This window comes from Podarcis erhardii (genome assembly GCF_964252035.2).
Source record: "Podarcis erhardii genome assembly, chromosome: 8".
NCBI lineage: Eukaryota > Metazoa > Chordata > Lepidosauria > Squamata > Lacertidae > Podarcis > Podarcis erhardii.
The window spans coordinates 24,139,847-24,162,947 of NC_138499.1; the positions used below are offsets into that span (position 1 = coordinate 24,139,847).

The 23,101-nt window shown below is 40.3% G+C and overlaps 2 protein-coding genes across 6 annotated transcripts in view; both read right to left on the reverse strand.

Moving 5' to 3' along the window:
- The window catches only part of POLR2K (RNA polymerase II, I and III subunit K), a 245,521-nt gene extending 225,576 nt beyond the window's left edge, over positions 1-19,945 (reverse strand). Inside the window, exon 1 of the mRNA XM_081874909.1 lies at positions 19,932-19,945. Within this exon, the coding sequence (XP_081731035.1) occupies positions 19,932-19,934 (3 nt within the window). The 5' untranslated portion in view covers positions 19,935-19,945. The remainder of the gene's footprint in view (positions 1-19,931) is intronic.
- Positions 1-23,101, reverse strand: part of VPS13B (vacuolar protein sorting 13 homolog B) — a 357,420-nt gene that overhangs the window by 112,856 nt on the left and 221,463 nt on the right. For all 5 annotated transcript variants that reach the window (XM_081873883.1, XM_081873885.1, XM_081873882.1 and 2 more), the window contains exons 31-33: positions 20,869-21,072; positions 16,232-16,358; positions 14,450-14,593 (exon numbers count right to left, since the gene is read on the reverse strand). In XM_081873883.1, coding sequence (XP_081730009.1) covers positions 14,450-14,593; positions 16,232-16,358; positions 20,869-21,072 — 475 coding nt within the window. The remainder of the gene's footprint in view (positions 1-14,449; positions 14,594-16,231; positions 16,359-20,868; positions 21,073-23,101) is intronic.

Below are 23,101 nucleotides of genomic sequence, written 5' to 3' on the forward strand. Positions count from 1 at the left end.
CCTTTCACTTCATGGCAGTCTCTATAGAGAAGGTGATGAAAGCTATGCTAGTAGCTAGGGAACTGTGGCAAATTCTTCCTTGTCATGTGTTGAGATAAGTGACTTTACTAGCTTAACCCCTTGAATTCAAAAGCATTTAGGGAAGATAGAGAGATAAGGCTTAACTATAGCTGCTACAGTACATGTCCACTTCACGGACACACGCTCCTGTTGCTGGGCATCCTCAAGCATCGTTGTAAATATGCTCAGGTGCTTTTTATTACTAAAGCCATGATATGTCATGAATCTCCCTGTTTAAGCAGCCGTATTACCTTAATAGTTGGCAAGGACTGTCAGTCCAATGTATTAATATGAAAACTAAAATCTCCAAGGAAATCAAGGAAATGAAAAGCCAGCCTCAAAATCATTTTATGCCAGACAGAATTTGGGACAATTACAGTGACCCCATTAAGGTTAGACCTGTCTTACTAACAGAAGCTCCCCATGTTGCAGGTTAAACTCTTCTTCTTTTTTTAATGGAGTGTTTCAAAAGCATTTTGTAATATGGCATGGTAATAGTTATTTAAGTTTAAAAATCATAGTAGGCTAACACTAGCCCCATGACACGATTCTAAGATGTTCTTTGGATCGTGGACTATTTTCTGTAAAACCTCATGGTTCAAGCTGTCCAAGTGAGAGGCTTGCAATTACAGCTTGTTAACACTGCAGTGGGTCGCTTCCTTTATAGTATATAGATTAAAAATCAATAAAAAATCAATAAAAATTGGCAACTTTAAAATAATGACTGAAACAGACCTGATTTCTTTACAATCACAAATAGGTTTGGTATAAAATTATTCGGCTATTCTTTCCTGCTTTAACCGAAGAACTTTCTTTAACACATAGCCTGGAAGAAAATCCAGTTCTCTTGCATATCATTTCTTGTTTTATGAACACACACACAATTGTAATATGCTTATTTGTGGCAGGGAAGTCTCAGACTAGGATTCCTTAGAGGCAACGTCTTCCAACAACTGCAATTTTAAGGAAGAGATGGATCCATGCCTTTGCCCATCCCCTGTGGGTTTGTTGGCACTGGAGACCACCTCCACAACACTGAACCCATAGTTGCAAACTTCACGATCTTGAATGAGCCAAAAGCTGAGGAAGGCAGCATCCGTACTTTAACTAGTCACGATGAAACACTCTGGAGATGGGGGCCTCTAATCCATGACTACGTACTCCTGTTACACAACTTAACTATTTGCTCCAGTATTTTACTAAGACAACTTATCTGCTTTGCCTCAGCTGCAGGAGTGGTATCCATGGTTTTAGACCCACACCCTGGTCTCCTAGCCAGGTGCTGATTTTTGCCTTGCTCATCTGCTCTGCCAAGGGAATCAGGAACTACTGCCTTCCCCTTGCTTGAGCCATCATCTCTCCTTGATGGTCAAAAAGATTGTTCCAAAAGTGAACAACTTAAAATAATGAGTGCATTAAAAAAGGCAAAGGTACCCCTGCCCATACGGGCCAGTCGTGTCCGATTCTAGGGTTGTGCGCCCATCTCACTCTAGAGGCCAGGGGCCAGCGCTGTCCGGAGACAATCCGGGTCACGTGGCCAGCGTGACGAAGCTGCTCTGGTGAGCCAGCACCAGCACAGCACACGGAAACGCCGTTTACCTTCCCGCTATAAAGAGGTACCTATTTATCTACTTGCACTTAGGGGTGCTTTCGAACTGCTAGGTGGGCAGGAGCTGGGACCGAAAGACGGGAGCTCACCCCGCCGCAGGGATTCAAACTGCCGACCATGCGATCGGCAAGCCCTAGGCACTGAGGTTTTACCCACAGTGCCACCCGCGTCCCTGACTTGAGTGCATTACCAGTAGTTTAATATATCATTTAACCAATTGGAAACATTGACTTAACACAAAGCTTGTTTAATGTTTGAAATGCTTGATTAAATTGTGTGAAAATATATATGTAGTGGTGGCAAAAATATATTTCAGGGATTTACTGGCTCCGGTACTATATTTTAACAACAGAGAAAACTCCTCAGGTCACATAGCCAAGACAGAATATACTTCTGAAGTGGGTGCGTTGAATGAAGAATGTTATACATCTGCATGAAGCAATTCCATTTTATTTTAGTTATGATTATGTAACAGGACTATTTAAGTCCTCTTTCCAACTTGCATCATAGTCATTTTCAAACTCTCATCTAAACATCTTTAGCCAATCATGAGCTCATTTTTCACATCACATAAAATATGGAACAAATTGCAAGCGTGAAACCACAGAGTAAACGTGCCAATCATATCTTCTTCTTCATTATGACGTCTGACCCAATTTTGTGCTCCAGCTAAAAGTTAAATGTTTTTTGTGGGCAAGAATATCATGACTAGAGCATGAACATAAATTCTGATTCCTTTTATCAGAATTTTAGAAAGGGGATTCATTTTTCCCCCTATTCCTATGGAAATGGAAATCCTTTCGAGTCCACATCAGCTCAAAATATGAAAAAAACCCCACCCATAAATAATTACAGTGTGGGGATTATGGAGCCAGTGTCGTGGAGTCATTAAGTGTGTTGGAATAGGACCTATGAGACCCAGGTTTAAATTCTTATTCAGCCATTAAGAGCAACTCTCAGTCGAACCTAACTCACAGTGGTGGTGGTGTTCCTGGCATTGAGCAGTCGGGACAGATTAGGAATTCTGGTGGTTTACTGCCTGCCTCGCTGCCCAGCATTCTCCCTGCCTGAACTGACAGAACTGGCCTCGTAGGCAGTGCCAAGGATTCCCAGACTGCTGGTTTTGGAAGACTTCAGCATCCTACTGAGGTGACTGGTTCTGGGGTGGCTCAAGACTTCATGGCTGCCATGACAACCATGAGGCTGTCCCAACATGTCACTTGCCCAATGCATGTGGCAGGCCACACACTGGACTTTGTTTTCTCAACAGGGCAGGAAGAGGGTGATAAGAAAGTAGGAGATACTAGCATCAGTCCTTTGTCATGGTTAGATCATTTTCTGTTGGGACTGAGGCTTTCAGAAACTTTTCCCCTCTGCAGAGGCAGGGGACCAATTAGGATGATCTGCCCTCAGAGGTTGATGGGTTTCCTGACAGCTCTGGGGAATTTTTTTAGCTGCCATGACTGGCACTCCTGTTGAAGCCCTGGCCAAACTCTTGAACATCCAAATGGCTTGGGCTGCTAACACGATTGCCCAGAGCTTAGGGCAAGAGAAGAAGCTGGGAGACAGCTTGAACGTAAGTGGAGGAAAACTGTGGTCACCTCATTTTATCCTCCTACTAGCCCTATGAGATAGAATAGGTTGAGAAAGGGAGGGGGTGACTGGCATGAAGAAATTCACGATAAGAAAGTGAGTTTCATAGCTAAGTGGGGATTTGTGCCAAGAGCTCCAAAGTCCTAATTCAGCACTCTCAACATACTGTGATTTAATATGAAAGCCAGTTTGGTGTAACACTTTTAAACAAATTTCTTAAGGTGACAGCATTCTATTTAGATAAGGAGAAGCTTTTAAAAACATATTTGGAATAAATAGCTAAGATGTAGTATTTGTGTGCTTTGCAATATAAAACAGGAGAATAGTTAGCTGTTCAAGGTCTAAATAATTATTAAAAATTTAAACAGTTAAAACAAAACACAATCCATTTCGCTACCAAGCTAGGTTTGTGAAGTTTTAGTAAAATTTTTAAGCTATATATGAGACATTAGAAAAGGTCTGACACATTTTATCCAATATTTTGATAGGCCTTGAAAGGGTCTAGCTAGAACATTCATCTCTTTTAGACCACTAAATTAAGGTAAGACAAAGAAAAAAGAAATGTAATCCCAATAAAATAGAGGTCTGTTTCAGATAACCAAATAACATAGACCTTAAAATCTGGACTGAACCCAATCTTGCACTTAACACTCAGGTTAAACTGCTTGATCCATAAGGGTTAGTTCTCAAACACATTGAAAAATAAATAAAAATAATTCAGATTAACTTTTTTTTTAAAACGAGGGCAGAAATCTATTTCGGTTCAAGTACATGATTTATCTTTTATGTTTTTGATTGCAGATTTTCTTCATGATTTTTCTTAGGGAAAATCAACTTCTTGGGGGCAATTATCATCTTGGTAATGGGCCAGCATGCTGAATTTTACTAGGGGGAAAAAGTAAATGTTAAGTCTTTATCAACAGAGGATTACATAATCCATTGCAACAAATGTTTATCCTTTGGAATAACATATGAAGTTAAGGTCATGTGAGTGGGGCTCTTATATTCTGGAAACTGTATGCTAAGGATAGAATCACATCTGATTTTTACAAGAAATAAAAGAAAAATAAAGAGACCATGTTAAATTCCCATTACCTTCTCTGCCAGAAAAAAATGCTTAGGATGCAGTATGCTAGATATTTAAGATGGCAGGGCAGATGATTAACGACTTGGGCCCCAGAAACCTCAAAAACGGCTTCTACTCCTTTGTACTAGAACAATGGTTGAGATCAACTGCAAGTGCCACCTTGACTGTACTACCTGCTACCCAAAGTGTGCAAAACTCTGTGAGAGGACTCTGAGGAAGCCTAGCATCACATCTCTAGAGTTCTCAGAAATTTGTTTAAATCAAGGGGAACCAATGTGGCGCACTTCAGATGTCACTGGACTACAACTCCTATCACCATTGACTGTTGGCTATATTTGCTGGGGCTGGTGGAAGTTGCAGTCCAGTAACATCTAGGGGGTGCCATGTTGGCTACCTGTGAATTCAATCACAGCAGACTGCCAAGAAGCATCACTCTGACCTTGCTTGCACAGGCTGCTATTTAAAGTGAGAAAAACCCAGAACAGCTTGCATGCTGCTCCGATCCACAATCATTTTTAGAGGATGATTAAATCCCAGTTCCTTTGCCCGTGAATGTGTGTGTTCTTCTATCTGTAAACAATACATGAATTACATACTAATTCTTGCACAAGTACTAAAGAAAAATTTCACATGGCATGTGAATGCACCACTAGTGTCAAGGAGAGCATTGGCTTACAAATAACTTTCCATTTCTTTATTAAGGGAGGCAATATTTCCAATGAAACTTTCCTAAAACCTAATTAGATAAGCATTTGTTAATACAAAAAGAAGAAAACGTAGCATACTTTGAAACCATAAACCAGTAATTGTTACTCCAATTCTTGGGTTTTTTTAAAAATCTATATGCTACACTTGATAAACGGGGATTAACATAGGAAAAGCTGCCATTTGTGCTGTCTGGTCCCATGACGTTATAATTTGTTTCATACTAACGCACACATTGATACACATTACAACAAACTCTGATACCTTAGTTACTAAGAAACGGTTTCTTTCCACACAGTTGCCACATGGAGGCTGCCAGAAACTGCCTCTGTATGGTAGCTTGGATCGCAGGGTGGGCAGATATCTGTGTGAGCTGATTCTCATGATATGGACCTCTTAGGGTGGTTGCCTGAAACTGTCTCCATGTGGTGGTGACGCTTCATGTGTATATGCCAACTCATTGTGTGGTATGTACCTTGCCATGTGGTTTCTCTGCACGCAGCCCCAAACATTCCTGCTTCAAACAGACTCTGCATGGCAAGCCATTTTATAGATCATGGTGTGCTATGTGGGAACAGTTGCCAAGTAGTTTCACTGTTTCAAACAGTGTCTAGGTGGTGGCCATATTGTACTCAGTGGCCCTCAGCACTCGCTAACCACATGGCTTCTGTCCACACAATTTCCAAGCTGTTTCTGACAGTGTAGAAATAAGACACATGGGTGGGAGCCAGTCAACATAAACAATTTGCTGTACGGAGCAGCCACTCAGCTGAGATAGCTTCATGTGGCCTCCACATGGTGGCTGTATTGTGAGAAGGGAACGTTGCTAGGGCACCTGAAGTATGAATTTTCAGAAAAAGCAGCAGTACATTTGCATTACATTGATTAACTTTACCATACATGTTTTAACTTTTGGATACAAAATACAGTTAGCATCTCACAGATTAATAGAAGCGTTTAAAACTGTATGAAAAATGTAGGGATTTTCAGAAATAATCTCTCTCTGTATATGTGTGTGTGTGTGTGTGTGTGTGTGTGTACAGATTTTTCATCAGGGATGGTAACAAATCAATGGCATCTGCACAGCATGTGTATCAGCCACTTTACATTTAAGCTGTCTGGCTTCTTGTATACGGCTTTCTGGAATCTGTTTTATCAATATTTATGGTTTTTTTCACATGAAATACAAATGGCAAAGTAGCCTTAAATTTACTTGAAACAAAAAGGCAGCACTTTATAATTAACGACAAGAATATTTGGATTGTAACTTCAAATTCAAATTGGTAAAAAATAAATAAATGGACAAGTCATTTGTCCATATCAGGTTTAAGTGGACTGTAGTCTTTTAATGCTGCAGTGTAGAGTGCATTTTAGCAGAAGTGCACCCCAAGTTTATACCATGAGATTTAAAATAAATTGAATTATCTGTCCATTTGATACACACACACAGTCTAGCCAGTCCACACACACTTCCCTCCATGAGCATGCACCAAATAACCCTCTACTGGAAATACCCCCTCCCACAACCCCCTGAATTCATGTAAGGACTCTGTGTGTGTGCAAACTATAATTCTCCTTGAATTGCCTATACCACAGACAAGTTTAACAAATGCCTTTTCCTTCTTCCTCCTGCTACGTGGAGGGGTCATAGCTTGGTGGCAACTACATGTTTTGCAGGCATATGGCCCCAGGTTAATCCACAACCTTTCCGTTTAAAAGATCTGAGAATGACGCTTGCCTGAGACCTTGGAGAGCCACTGCCAATCAGATCAGAACAGTGGGGTAGATAGAACAATAGTCTGACTCAGAAAAAGGTAGCTTTATACTTAACACTCCTTAACCCCTTCTGCTACCAAGGTTTCTTTTAATGGGGTGTTCTACAACAGAGGATTGAGCAGAATCCTCTTGAGCAGAAGATGGGGGGGGGGGCGATAATGCACATGTGATGTCGGGAGGAGCCAGAGGGAGGAACCAAGCACAGCAGCAGCAGCAGCACACCTTCAATGACCAGTGGCTCCTTCTCTTTCATGTGCAGCCTCTTCTTCTTGACACCACCACCAGCCAGGGACTGCTTCCCCTGTCTTTCCCTTACGCAACAGGTGGAGAAGGAGCCACCGGCCACTGAAGCCAAGCCAAGGTGTGCTACCCTCAGTTCCACAACTGGCCTCCTCTTTCTGCCATCACCAGCTAGGAGCTGTTTTCCCGCTCCTTCCCCTCTGCAGCAGCAGCAGCAGCAGCCAGTCACTGAAGCTGTGCCATGCTTGACTCCACACTCAGCCTCCTCCACCCCTAATCATTCTGAACATTGGAGGCCTTGCCTCCCCAAATATTGGTGCATTTTTATATTGATCTTGTATTTTGATATTCTTGCTTTATTATAATTATGGGATGGGATTCATTTCAGTGGGTCTAATCTGAGTACAACTTCAATTGGATATTGCCCATAACTTTTTTGTAATCTGCCCTGATGAAGGGTAGAGTATACATTCCTTAAATTGACAAATAAATGAAATGAAGCCCTGGGTCAATCCTTCCTGATAGGGGACATCCCTACTTTTTTGGGGTGGGGAAATAACGGCAAGAAAATTAATGGTTATCTGCACTCTCAGAAACAAATATTTATATACTTATCCAGCAACAGAATTTGACACTGGACTTGTGTCTGTCCAATGTACCCATACAAAATCTTATTTTCAACATGTCTACCTTTTATTTATGTCTGACCTTTAAGAACTTACCATTTAAAAACATTTTAACCCTCTATTTAGTTGCTGCCATTCTTTTAAACTCCTTTAAATGTTGATTGTTGTTTTCTGTTCATTTGTTTATTGTAGACTATACTATTGTTGTTGCTGTCAGCCATCTTGGTTATGTTTAATGGAAAAGGGCACAGAAGTGCTTGTAAATAATAAGAAAGCAAATGGAGTAGTAATTACAGGAGAAAACGTGATTCAAAAGAATGTCCCTTTTAAAATATAAAAGTTAGAAGTTATTCAGACCTACCCCTACTACTAATTGAAACGGGGGCCCTTGGGTGCAAATACGTATCTAAATTAATTCCATCATTTTTATTTTCTCTGAAGCGTTTGGCACAAAATTAGATCCTTTTGCACAATGAACAACCTAACCTGCTACTTCATTTGTTAAGAATATAAACTGCCTGCTTGGGGTTTCCGTCAGACACAGAAACATTTGATTATCTCCCCATTGCTTTTTTGCTTCCAGCCTGATAAAGAATTTTGATGAACATGAAAGAAAACTTGCTCACTTGTTTACAGATTTATATACAGAAGACCCCAAAGAAAGGATCAGGCAACATTCAATGTTATGTGAGTGGACTTCCATTCACGCAATGGGGCTTTGTCATCCCCCCTGTGTGTTCACCAAATCTTCTTCAGATTGGAGCCTTTAGAGCAAAATATGTTCCAAAGGGTCTCACAACCCTTTGGAACATATTTTGGGAGTGCACAAGGCACTGAAGTATGGAGGAGAGGCTGGCTGGTCACTCAAGAAGAAGCCTCTTCCATTGGTAGGTGACCACTGTTGGAGGTCATCAAGTATCTTTAGTGAACTACAGAAAAGTTTCAGCTTCATTCTTCTTTCAAAATTAAGATTATTTTTTTTCTAAACTAGCAAATGTGTCTGATTCCTTCAACACTGCATTGTCTACAAATATTTCTTCTGTGAAGTAACATGCCAGATGATTTAGGTTGCTTCTCCATTACCTTAAGTAATGTAAGGTTAACTTTTGCAAAACAAGTTTTAACATAAAAGAGCTGTGAGATCTTTGTTATGTTAACCAAAACTAAAGAATCCCACAGAAGCTTCTATATTTGTCTTAAGTGCTTTAATCTCAACGACAGATAAACAAGTAAAATGAAAAGTCTAAAAAGAATGGCAATGTTAAGGAAGCAAGTTCTACCAGAATAAGGCAACTGTGTATGAATTAGGATCTGAGAACTGTAGCATGAGGTATCAACAAATTCAGAATGTGGCATTAGCATAAAATAATGCCTTGTCCTTTAGCACCTACCTAGATCAAAGAGCAACCATTTTTTGGCCTTAATTATGTGGTTCCTCTTTAGCCTCTACACAATATGTTTTTTGTTTTGTTAAAATATAAACATTTAATTTACTCTATAACACTGGTTTCAGAAGTATACATATGTTATTCCTTACATATGGTTCTTTTGGAAGTGGGTTTAATTTGATGATTACTTGATATTTGTGAACGAAGTAATTACTGCTTCCAAATCCATCTAGTCCACGCAGTCTTGATACACTCAGCTTTTGCTGCCCACATTCTAAAACCACCTTGTTATTCAATTATTGTAATGTAGCAGTAGCATTTTGCTTTTGTACTTTAGGAGGGTTCCTTTTATATCATATAGCCTCCAAGTCAATATTTAAAATTCAGACGAAAACAAAATTACATAGAAGAAGCATGGCTGCTGAAGGGGTGGGGGTGAGGTGGTAAGAATGGTATGGCTGTTCTGGGCCTGAACTGCATAAAGTCCTGCCACTTCCTGTGAATCCACCCGTCTCCCGTGGAGCATGCTGGTCTGACAGCCCCCCGTTTCCAGCTACATTGCACCATGCTAGCTTCTGCCGATCCTCAAAGGGCTATACATGTACAGCTGTATCAGAGAAGGACTAGAGGAAGCTAACAAAGCATGTCAGTCCCTGACGCTTCCCTTCAGAGCAAAATAACCTTCTTGCTGCCTCCTTTGTCCCCTTCGGTGTATGTAAGTGATAGGAGACAAAAGATGTTGAGGCTTTAGCTTAGGATTAACCTCCACAAACATCTGTCTCCTCTCCATCCCCACGCTACCTGTGTTTAACTTCACCGAAACGGTGAATTTAACTTGTGTTATATCATCCCAGGAATCGTGGCCAGCACTGGCTGGGAGGCTACCCCTAGAGAACTTTGCACCACTGCAAGTGAGTTTGGGCCTTAAGTAAAGTTTAAAAACAGGGAAAATTCTCAAGATAGAGACGTCAGTCGTTTGTCGTGTCCGACTCTTCATGACCCCGTGGACCAGAGTATGCCAGGCACTCCTGTCTTCCACTGCCTCCCACAGTTTGGTCAAACTCATGTTGGTAGCTTTGAGAATACTGTCCATGCATGCACACAAAAGCTCATACCAATAACAAACTTAGTTGGTCTCTAAGGTGCTACTAGAAGGAATTTTTTTCTTTCTTTCGACTACAGCAGACCAACATGGCTACCTACCTGTAACTACAGCTAGGCATTCAGTGATAATATAAACCTATAAACCAACCCTTCACCAAATAGTCTCAAGATGGATAATAAAAATACAATTTAAAAAACAAATAAGGATTACCTTAAAATCATAAAACAAACCCACAAAATAAGAGTGTATATTAATACAGAGGAAGACAAGACATTCCTTCAAAAAAAGTTCTGGGTTAAGAGGTGCAGCTGCGACAATCACAGAAAAACAAACTGGGATGCAGCAAGATGCGTTTCAGAGGTGTGGTCATTCCACAACCTGGGAGTGACCACAGAGAAGTGTTAGGGACTGGTTGGACACTGAGGAGTGGTGGCTGGATTCTGGGCAGCAGAGGATGGAGGGGTTGGAGACTGACTTGGAAGAAGTGATCAGTGAATGGGGAGAACCTGTAACAGCCAGGAAATGAGAGGCAGAGGCTGGAGAAGGTGCAGGATTGGAGAGTGAAGAACAGTTGCAGAAGGAGGGAGAGAGAGGTTAGCCTGGTGTTTCTAGTGTTTAATTCAGTTTAATTTAAACAATTCAACACGTTTCCTTGCAAAATAATTTTATGGCATTATGCATTAACACAGGCAATAGGCTTCCTGGTCTCCCTCTAAAACAATTCCATTCTGAATGTCAACATCTGATTTCTAGTGATCTCTTGCGAAACACTAACATTTCCCCCTTTCCCTTGTGTTTACATCCTGCAAATATTTGCAGATTTATGGCTTTTCTTTTCCATTTGTCATTTCTTAGTCAAACTATATATATTTAGCTTCAGAAACCTTGATAATAAATCAGCCTAAAGTTGGATATTTTTTGTTGGTTTTCTTTGAACTTTTAGTTTGTAGATGCTTCAAAGGGCTGCCTGCTGGAGGAGGTGTTTGCAGCTTAGATAACAGAAGATGGCCTTCCTTTACTGGTGAAGGAAATGTGAGAGAGCTTCTAGCGGGAGCTGGAAAGCATATAGCAAGGGGAACAAATGCTTGGCTCTTTATTTCTTCTTCTGGCTGTTCATTCCTCAGAGAAGAAAAACATGGTTGTGAGAGGGAGGCAAGGGAAAACAAAAGCCCTCTGCCATAAAATAATTTATAACAACTCCCAGAGAAAGATAAAAGAAACGATCAAAATTCCTAAAGACTGGAGCTATTACACAGTCTGTATGCTGATATGAAAGTTTAAAATGCAGTCTGAGGGTTAGTTAGGCATGGAGGGTTTTTAAAGGGCACTGCCAGGAAGCTTCCAATAAACACACATCATTGTGTTTGCTCCTGGATCTCTTGTAAGAGAATAGCTGTGTCAGGACGTTTGCAGGAATACAGTGGTAGATTGTGAAGTTCAGGACCTTTCCCACTGCCACTCCCCAGGCACACAAAGAGTCAAAAGGGTGCTGTGGTGTATAGCATGTGAAACTTTGGCTGCGGAGACCTGGGCTCACATCCTTGATAAGCCATGAAGCTTTACTGAGTGACTTTCTGAGCGAAGCCTTCCAGAGAAAGAGATCATGTGCCAGGCTAGACCTGTCCTTCAATAACACATATTAAGAAGGCTGGCAAACACCGCTTTGGCAGATGACACCATCACTCTTGCCATGAGAAAAAAACACAGTACCCAAATTGCAACCCCCCACATCTCTCCACCCCTACCACTGTTGGGCATGCCATGTGGTCAGAAGTCAGCCCCATTAGAAGTGCTGGACAAGTGTAATTCTGCCTGTATGTGGCAGAGAAGTTTGAGACTTCAAGTCTGACACTTGAGGATTAGAGAGGAAACAAAGCAAAGTTCCAGTTATAGATCCATCATAACAGGAAACAGCAAGGGCAAGGGTCTGGGCGGGGGAATAAACAGAAAGGTTAAATAGTGAGTAAGGGAAGAAATAGCAAGGCTAGGAAGAGTAGATATAGAATCTAAGGGGCGTGGGATTACTTTTTCTGTGACAAGTTACAAGAAAATAAGTCCTCTCCTTTCTCTACAACAGAGAAAGCAAACAACCTTGACATGGTTCCCTAATTTAAAGCAACACAACTTGTTTGCTCTTTCTGCCGCTTCCCACCCAGTCTCTGAAGTGCTGTGTTGGCTAAGCTCCTCCCTCTCAGAACAGAACCTCAGCAGACACCAACCACAGTAAAACTGGGGTGAATATTTTGAAATCCTTACAGTGGATTGGTTGTGGAAGCGGGTATGGAATGAATCACTTCATGCAAAGGCATTAAATAGCTATGTCCTTACTGACCAGTTGTTTCTATAGCAGAATACAAAATTGTGTTTTACCTTAAAAGGCCTATGCTAATTAAGAAGCGCATGAACTAGAGAGAGTGTGCCATTCTCTGGACATGATAAAAGTGCTATATATTTTTAAAGTGGTTTTCATTGTCAAAGTTTGCATGATCTATGGACAAAGCACCGGATTTCTGAGCAGCACCGTCCCTAAATTAAAATTCTGGGCACACACTCAACTTTATGATTCTATCCATTCCACCAAGATGGGAAACATTGCCTTGTAAGTTATTTATTGCAAATATTCCCATAGTATACTTGCTCTGAAAGCTAACTTCCAAAAGAGGCCCCATGATTGCAAAGTATCCAAGAAAAAGCAAAACGGTATGTCTTGTATTCAGCATTTCAACAAAAATAGAAACACTGCTGTGACACAGACCTGCCATACCAGGGTATATCTCTTTCTCACATACAGCCTCTCCAGTCCTCATCCCTTCCAAGCAACCAAGTCATGCAACTCTAGTAAATGTTACATCATTTGATATATCCTGTATATAGGAAGCAGACAGGGCAGTCCACTTTTTAATTAACACTTCTCCAGCTAATTCTCTTGGCCCCCAAGAAAGGTGTTGCTTATGAACAACTCAGTCCATTGACTGTGTCAAACAGCCAGTCAATCAAGGTCACCTGGATGCAAACATGAATATGTTAAAATGATGCACATATCCCTTTCTCACCACGTTTGACCATCCACTGACTTTCCGTTTGACCATCTGCCTTTCCGAAAAGAAAATGCATGGAGATGGGAAGGTGCTACCTTACCAAGGCAGATAACAGATTCATAGCTCTGGAATCCATTCCTGGCCAGAGGTAGAAGGTGGTGGTAGAAAGGATAAGAATGATGCTGCACAACTGGCCTCCACTGCTGGACAGTTGTGGCAAGTCAAGTGTCACAATTGCCCTTTTCTCTTGACACTTAACATGCTTCTAATAGACACCGCTAAAAACTTTCCTGTTTAGGCAAGCCTACCCTGATGGTTAGAAAGTTGAGGTAATTTTTTTATTTTTTATTCTAACTTTCGTATGTTTTAAAGTAAGCTTGTTATTTTTTATTGATTTTACTGTTTTATGCTTGCTAAACTGCTTTGAGGGGTTTTTTTGTTTACAGTCAAGCAGTGTATACACTTTATGAAATAAATAAATACATGTCAAATTGATATTCAGCAAACTGAACCAACCTCACTGTGTGATTAAGATTAAGCCCACAACCCCCAATCAATCCCATGGTATAGGGCAGGGACTAGTTTCTCTTGAAATTCCAGTGAATACTGTAGCTTTTTAGTAATTATTTTGTTATTACTGTAGCTAAAGCGAGCGTAGACCAGACCTAGATGGGAAACCAAATGGAACACCAGGTAAACAACTCTTAAGTATCTTAAAAGAAAAGGAAGATAAATAATACAATAAATGAAATACCTAAGAAATGTGTTTAGGGACTTATGCTGGCTGTTTGGCCGTAATAATAAACATTCGTTCATGTGTTCAGGGACTGGGGTTAAAACTAAGGACTTCAAGGACTAGACATGCAAGCCTGTCTATCTGAACACCAGAGGTACGGATCACCCAGCAGGCTCATCAGAAGGATTGTGTCAATGTGATTTTGGCAGTTTTACTGTTGCCCATAATTTGAAGAAGAGAAAAGGTATACCCTCCCCCCTCAAATGATCTGGACACCATAAGGAGACCAAGGAAATATGTACCATAAAGATGTCACAGGGTTTTGTCCCTGCATAGAAAGCATGAAGGAGAGACCCCAACACTGAGGCGACGTTTTCAGTAGCAGCGAAATGGTAACACACATTTCTAACCAAAACATGCTGAAGAGTACATGGGGGGTGGGATAGCAGTATATGAACCATAGTAACTCTGAAAGAACAAAGTTACCTCTGCAGCTTTATTGGATGGTTCCAGTCCAACCATATTAGTCTGTATTAACTGCTGCAAGAGTTGTACTTGAGCCACACTGAGGAAAAAGTCCAGGCTTGTTGTCATATTCACTTCCAAAGAATGGCCACATACTAAAATTTCCTGTGAAAAACAAGTTTGTAAAACAAAGTCAATGGATACCAGCTGTTTCAAGGCAATTATGTAATTTTCTTTTCTAACCAAACACAATGTAGACTATTTATACTCTCCAAATTGGGACTATTAACATTTTCTTATCTCTTCAGGCAGAAAAGCACTGTGCACCATCTGTAAAAGGAAATCAGGTGGAGGAGTGGTGGAATAGCATACCACTAGGCTTCCAACAGGATATTTGATGATTAAGATACATTTTGTTTGTTTCATGTGTGAGGTCCTGTTTCTTTGTTGCATCAAATTCTGGGCTGTCAGAGACTCTATTCATGTTCTTGGCAGAGGACTACACTTCCCCTTTCCTTGCTCTCAATGACAGATATACATTGTGGAATACAAACTCATCTTGGTTTATAATGAAATTGTACATTGCAACCCACAAATAACCGACTTAATTGATTTGTAGCTGCCTGTAAACTACTGTTGACATCTTGGCAGAATTATAGTTAGATGACCATTATTTTATGGCTGTTGTTAAACACATAGGAAAAGCTTTTGACCATTTCTGGCAAATTACTTCCGAGACGGAAAGAAGAAAATGAGCAGGTTTGCTTACTAAGCAGATGCTCATAACCCTTATCATGACATGTGCATAAGTATTTATTAGTAATCTGTAGTAGGCCTCTCCCTTCCTCACTGAATTTCATCAAGGGAATTGATTCAAAAAAATAATAATAACCAAAACATTTACATTCTTTAACAAGAGCTACAGTAAAATTCATCTGTTACTTTTCATGGAATGCCTTCTCTACAGCACAGCAATTCCCTAGGTCATTTAACATTTTCCTTTAGATTTCCTTTCCAGCACATTTGCAGTAGCAAGTCAGCATTGTGAGGATGGGCCACAGCTCATCAATACACAATATCCCTTGAACATAGAATGCCCCACAACCCCCATATTTAATCCCTGGCATTTACAGTGAAAGGATAGCAAGGATAGGTTCCTCTTCCAACTGGGCTGAGAGCAAAGAGGGTGCTGTGTGATATCTGTAAGGAACTGATGAAAACGGAAAGGAAGGAAGCAACTGGATGAAGCAAAAATCAAGAAAGCTGCAAGGAAATGTAGAGGTGGCATTCTGGTCTGGAGCTGTGTCTTAAATCAAAGACATGTATTTTAGGGAGAAATGTATAGAATTCAAATGCAAGGGTGTGTGGGGGTGTGTGGGGGTGTTGGAAAGGATGAACCAGGCATATGACTACACACATGTGAAACTGACATGGAGCAGAAATAAACTAATTTGTCCATTCCTGCTGCCAGCTTAATCCACCTCACAGAGTTTCTCTGTTGATTAAACAGTGTGCATGTTTGTTATAAATTTAATTAAGAAACACAGAAACACAGGCTAACATGCATACAATTACCATCTATTGCTCTTCTTAGCATATCCAGCAATAATCACTATTTCTGACCTACACACAAGGATTTACAGAAGACAGAGCCTTTCGAAAAACATTTTGATAGCTAATGCGGGTTTTTGTTTTATAATTAAACTCAACTTAATGAAGCATTTTAACTATTGCAAATATCTGCATTCAGAAAGATACATGAATCTGAAAGCCATGTAAGTACATCTCAAGTCAAATACCAACCTCTGTATGCAAATTCTCTGGTGAGATTACTTTTGTGAAAATGATGGCAGGAGCTGCAGTTATTCGCACTGTAAAGTCTGTTAAAATTGGTGTTAAAATAGCTCTTCGTTCTTGATGCCGCTTGATGCTAAAAGAAAAAGAAAATTTATATTAATTCCCAAACCTTAAAAAAGAACTTGCATTAGTGGAATCATATCACCCAATTTCTCTACTCAACTTAGATTACACAATTTTCACAACAGTGAGGGTTAACAGAATGAAAACTTTTATTGGGAAATATATTCATCTGGATGAAGCTCAGTTTGTCCTGGGGCATAAAATTGCAGACCCAAGTAGGAAATTATTAAACACAACATACCATATTAACAGACTGCCTCACCAGTAGTGTGTTTATCATTAGATATATTTAAAGCATTTGACTGTGTAGAACTAAAGCACTTAATCGGAGTGATAACTTTTTTTGGATTTGGCCCTAAACTGGTAAGACTATTGGAAAATATTTATGATATTACATCTCCTACAATTAGGATAAGTAATACAAATTCACAAAAATCTTAACTTAGCCTCAGGACAAAACGAAGTTGCCCATTATCACTTTTATTATTTGCTCTAATTATAGAACCCCTGGCAATGAGATTACACCAAATTCTAGCAGGAAAGGTTGTAACTATCAATGGAATGGAATACATTCTGGGACTCCATGCTGACAATACTGTTTTATGTACTGCTTATCGGACTCAATTAATGCTGGAAGGTTATTGAGTATACAATTGGATACCTTTTTAAATGTCTCTGGACTTAAGGTAAAATTTCAAAAATTGGAAGTAATGTTCTTTCATATTCCCCTGCAACCTTCTCCAAAATATTACAAAGCCCAATAGCTAGGAAAAAAGCTTCAGATACTTCGTCATTCAGGTTGCCCATAACTGATTAAACAAATTTAATCGGACAAATTATAGCAAAGTCTGGAATATAATAAATATGGACATGCAACGCTTGAACAAAATGAAACTTTCTATTATGGACCAAGCGCCTGCAATTAAAACAAATTCATATTTCAATCCGACAGACCACACATTTAAAAATCTTTGCTTGTACCATCACCCAACTATTGGAAGATCGGGGCTCCCAAATCTAAACAGCTATTACAATGCATGCCAACTTAGCAACATGACAGACCTAATGTCTGGCAATAAGAGAAATATATGGCGCACATTAGAGAATTTGGTAATAGATGGTGTCCCTATAAAAGTAATAACTTTCAAAAAGCAAATTATGCTCTTTACGGTGGCTTACAAATCCATTCACATTTACAAACTTTCAAAATTTGGACAAAATGGTCCAACAGCCTCTCACCCATTATTCCATCACAGTTCCACTGGGTTTTCAAAAATAAATATAGAGCCTTTAATATAGATGTGTGGAAAGAAAAACAACTGTATTATTTGAAAGATGTTTACAAAGATGGACTACCGCTTACCGTTAATGAGATGGAAAATCAGTTGGAATATAATGGCTATTAGGCTACCATTTAAGGTCTTTTTAAGCAAATTCCCAGGTTAAAAATGAAGTCATGAGGCAATTAATGGTTTGTGAAAAAAATAATAGTGGAAGTAGAGTTGACATTTTCAGCCCTCTAGTATCGTCACATTCAGAGAAAGGAAAGATCGTTCACTATTTTACTACACATCAGTACCAATTTCCTAGTCATTAAAATGGTCTTTAAGTTTCTTTTTTAATGGTTTGATCTAGGAAGATGGCTAAAGCAGGTATTAGAATTAATGCAACTATAAAGAGAAACTGAGGACAACGTTGTCTTCAAAAGTGAGGTGTCCATTTCAGTGATCCCAAGGAAATAATATGAAATAAACCTGCACTTTTTAAATTAAGTCTTCCACACTGTACTATCCTTAAGTGTTCTGCTAACTTGAGACAGCTGGGTACCATATGAGCATCCTCAACAAGGAACGGTGTAATGATGGTACTATGACCACACTATGTTCACTCCAGGATCCACTTAGGCATCTGTTACATATTTATACCTTTTTCAAAGACAAGACTTTCCGAAATATTAAAGTAGCTGACCATCTTAGTATACCTTAAAGAACATCTGTTTAGAGTAACAGAGAAAACAAGAAAGCTGTTGTATGTCCACACAAAATAATTATAAGGAGAAATAATGGAGAAATACCAGCAATCACAAGTTTGGTTACATAAGTATATTAGTTGGGCCTTTCCATTCATGCACACTATAACAGTGCAGCTTACTACTGTGCTGCAGAAGATATGGGTCACTTAGCCATACAGCCATTTTAAAAAAGGAATGGAAACTAGATCTCTCCTAATATCATTGATGCAACAATCATTTTAGTTATTGGGAAGCGCTAATGAGGGTTAAAAAAAAATTATCAGAGAAGTCTGACAAACATTTTTACAGTAAGAGAAATGAAATGCATGTTTCCTGTTGATTAGCTTATCATAGTACATTCAAGCCTCTATGCTGAATCCCATGAAGACCTGCACAATTAAACATCCACATGGATTTTGCAGGAAATATCAGGGCACAGGAGCTGATGCTATCCTTTTATCATAGCTGTCCTATGAAATCCACTTGGATTTTCCATTCCAGCCATATGTTTTCCACATGTTGCACATTCCCATGGCAGCGGGGGGGGGGGGGGAAGCATGTTTGAATAGGTTCTCTACCACTACATCCCAGAGGAATATTTAGAACGCTCCATTATAAATTTGGCACCCATTGAAATAAGACACACAGGGACATTAGTAAAGCCCATACACTGTGTTTTTAAACCTGAAACAAAGACAATGGCATTCTGCAAAGAAGGAAAGGTGATCCATGTTCCCCTCCCTTTAAGAAATGTGCATAGAGGAATACACCGTGTTCTAATTTTCTTACATTTCGACCATTATCTAGTCTTTCTGATAACAGCTAAAAGCTCAAATCTGCCTAAATCGTTTAAACTACTGTCATTGATCCAGTCCTTAAGTGCTTCAACTGAAGGCACCAAAGGAGTTTTTGATGTTTTACATCAAGAGTTTCAGTTATAAATATCAGCACATTTTACTTCATCTAATAGATAAGAGCAGTGAATCATTTGCAAAGCTTTTAAAGGCTCTTTAATTTTTCAGAACATCTGATAGGGGCCCCACCTGTGGTTTGTTTTTACAAACGTACATGCTATACAGCTATCATGATCATAGCTAAAGTTACTGTGGAATCAGCATTTCCTTTGCAAACTGCACTTTTTGGGGTTTATAGAAAGACTCGTTGCAGACTGAAAGTTGAAACAAAGTCTCCAGCTCTAAAAAGTCATTAAAAATTATATCATTTTAAAACAAAATTACAGTTAACATTTATGATTTATAAGAGTCAGTGTGATATTCTAAAGTATGTTAAATAGGGTGTTAGACATCTTGTAGTTTCCGAGTGTATGCTTCCACTGGGTTGGATCCTTCATGTCTTCTGACATCTACTCTGTTGCCTTATCTCTGCATATTTATATTGCTGGGCTAACTCAGAATCCTGAATATGTAGGAGATTGTTCAAGACAGTGTGAACAGCTTGGATAGCCATGATAAAGAAAACAGAAACATAACTAAACAATACTAACTATAATTCAGGAATCAAAATGTAGTGCTTTAGTTTAATGCAAAAAAAAAGCATTCATCCCAAGTCTACCATGTTATATCTCCCATGCAGATGTAACAAAATGTCACCATCGATTTGTCACACTATAGCCCTGTGTGTACCAAATACTTGCACAACGAATGGATTTGGGAGCAAAGCTCCACCCTTAAACCTTAGCACAACAATTCAGTATTCTGCTGTGAATGTAAACATGCAGGTTATGTTGGTGTTATCCATATTGTACATTTTTGCAGGGTAGAGATTGTGCAGACAGACAGGCCTGGCATAAACTGTGTTCACCAGGCACAATCCCAACTCCCTCTCCCTGTACTCATTCTGAAAAGCATGTTAGCTGCACAGGGCTACTGTGACCTCTAACTGGAAAAAAGCATCAAAGTCTACTGTAGCAATATAATCAAAATGGAACACTAAAAATGGAAGATGTCAAAGTAACATTTATAAGTAGACTTGAGCTGGAAGCCCTCTTTTGCATATCAACAAATCAGCAGAAATTTGTCATTTCAGAAATTGCAGCTGTTTTCATTTACAGAAGCACAGAAACTGGTTTGCAGCCAACAAAAGGGGGGGGGGGACTCTTTTTGTCCTCCGCCGGCTTAAAAATGTCTAAACTGGTTTTGTTCAAACTTTGTAAAAGAACAAAAGGGTAACAACTCTGTTGTTCATAGACTGGAAATGTGAATGCCAGGTTTCAGCCTGGAGTTATATTTTATGGCCATATTATAAGCTATGATGGAAATATAGACATAACTTTATCTGCACGGAAATTACAGTGCAACAGTGCTACAAAACAAAAACTTTAAGTGTACTGTCCAGATCTCTAGCTCACGGGAAACATGCTTGCTAGGGAATGCAAACACACTTGAATGTACAAACAACAGCATGCTCAGCTGAAATATGTGGGATATTATTATCATAAAGTTTTTTTTGCTCAAGAATACGAGGCACTATTTTCACACTGCTTTCTTACCTACTAGCCATATTCCACTCAAGGGCTGGATTCTGAGAATTCCTTTCATTCTCTGGCACTGTCCTCCCTTTCCCATTCTCTTTCTCTGGCTTCAATTGATCCCACTGAGCAGTACCAATGTTGATGGACTGGAGGTCTATTTGATACTGTCTGTCTTCCACCTCTGACCCAGGATCACGAAGAATCCCCAGATTCAGTGCTCTCCTATAATGACAAAATAAATAAATAAATAAATAAATGAGAGAGGTTGCATTGTTTTCATCTCTGAGATTATGGACTGGAGCAAGTCTCAAGGCCATAATGTGGGCAGGAAGTCTAAACAAACAGTAACTTAACAATAGGGTTAATTATTAGGTCAGTGGCTGTTATGGCCCTGGTGCTGGACTCTCCTTCTTTGGAGGATGAGGTTGGTGATTCAGAGTGGGAGGTGTAAATGGCTTTAAGGTCACCATCAGAAGCACCTTCTCTATTGAAAAGGCTTCTGGACTAAGGATGTCATATGGTCTTCTCTGACTCATCTCAGAAGCCCCAGTACAACCAAATTCTCCTCTGTTCCACTGCATCCCTTTAAATGAAGAAGCATCTAGTGAAGGTGGAGCCAGCTACCGAGACAAATCTGCAGCTCCTACAAAAGGCTCAGCTGGAGAGCAATTGCTGTAGAAACATTATGTGAGCTCTGCTCTCATGTAGCATTCAGCCTGAGTCCTGCACAGCTAGAGTACCCTTGTTTTGCCTTATCCACCTCATCTTGCCTCTGTTGAGGTCAGTATGTGCATGAGAACAAATACTTGGATCCAGAGTTTGCATGCTAACCCTCTACTCTGCCACATCTCAAAATTAACGAGGGGAAATTGCCATATGGACTGCCCTTTACATATTAGCCACAGAAAATGCCCAGCCCTGTATCAGAGTAGAATGGAACGGCTGCCCCATTTGTACCCAGTGTAGCAGACAAAAGTTGAGTTTGGAGACCTGGGGTGCATTTTAAATTGCGGCAGAACAGGAGCAAGACACTTATGTGCTAGTAAGAGGGGGCGGAATTGAAGTGAGGAGCTCACCTCTAAACATCAGATGACCATAGCTGTCAAATTACAGATTTGAAAATAAGGGACCAACAGCCTCAAAAATAAGGGATCAGCAGCCTAAATAAGGGATTTTGCTATTGTAAAGAGTTACATACATTGGTAGGATTGACAGATGCTGTCAGTGCCGGCATGAGGCGGTTGCGGTGCCACGGCGGCCGCTGAAGCGCCGCCCTTCTGCATCCCTCCCCATCCCCTCCTCTTCCTCCTTCCTCAGGCTGCCTCCTCAGCTGCCACTACCGCTGCCGCCTACGGGCTCGCAAGCGGTGGCGGCGAGAGTCTCTCCCCCCCCCTCAGGCGGGGAAGGGCCGATGGAACACCTCGCGCCAGGACAACGGCGCCAGAAGCTCCCTCTCTCACGGTGGAGGACCCCAAGCCGCTGCTCCCCTCCGGAGCCGGGCGAGCATGAAACCCGGGAAATTTAAGGGACATCATCAATAAGGGACAGCAGCAGGACATGGCACTGGGATAAGGGAGTTTCCCACCAAATAAGGGACGGTTGACAGCTATGCAGATTACTCTTCATCAATAACCTAACACACATGTTCACAACAACAAAACACAGTCATAATGCAATAAGAGTGAGAATAAAGCAAGGGATGGCTGGCATGTAGTCCTCTCAACATCCCTGACTACTGGCCATGCTGGCTGGGGCTGATGGAAGCTGGAGTCCAACAACATCTGAAGGATCCCATGCCAGCCACCCCAAAACAGAGTTAAACAACCCAACCAACAGCAAAATTAATTTACAATTAAAATAAATTAAAAGCCTGGTGAAAAAATAAAAGTGCTTGACTGCTCATTTAAAAAGCATAATGGAACAGTCCAGTCAAATCTCTCATGGGGGGGGGGGGAGTTACAGATTTCCATCTCATATTACCAACACCACTCCCCTTGGCAGTGAAACAGATTAGGGCCTATGATGATGTTCGTAAATGATGTACAAGTTCATTTTCCTTCTGCTACACAGTTCAGGCCAAAAACACAGTGGGACAGCTCAGAGAATTGAGCTAATGTTCTCTGGGGTACAAGCGTAGATGTTTCTGTCTCTCACCCCTGTTCCAAGACCCTGGAGATTTTCTTGGGACTTTAAAATCCAGGTGAGGCATGACCCAAGGCAATCAGTGGCCCCTCTGAACTTTACCCTGGTC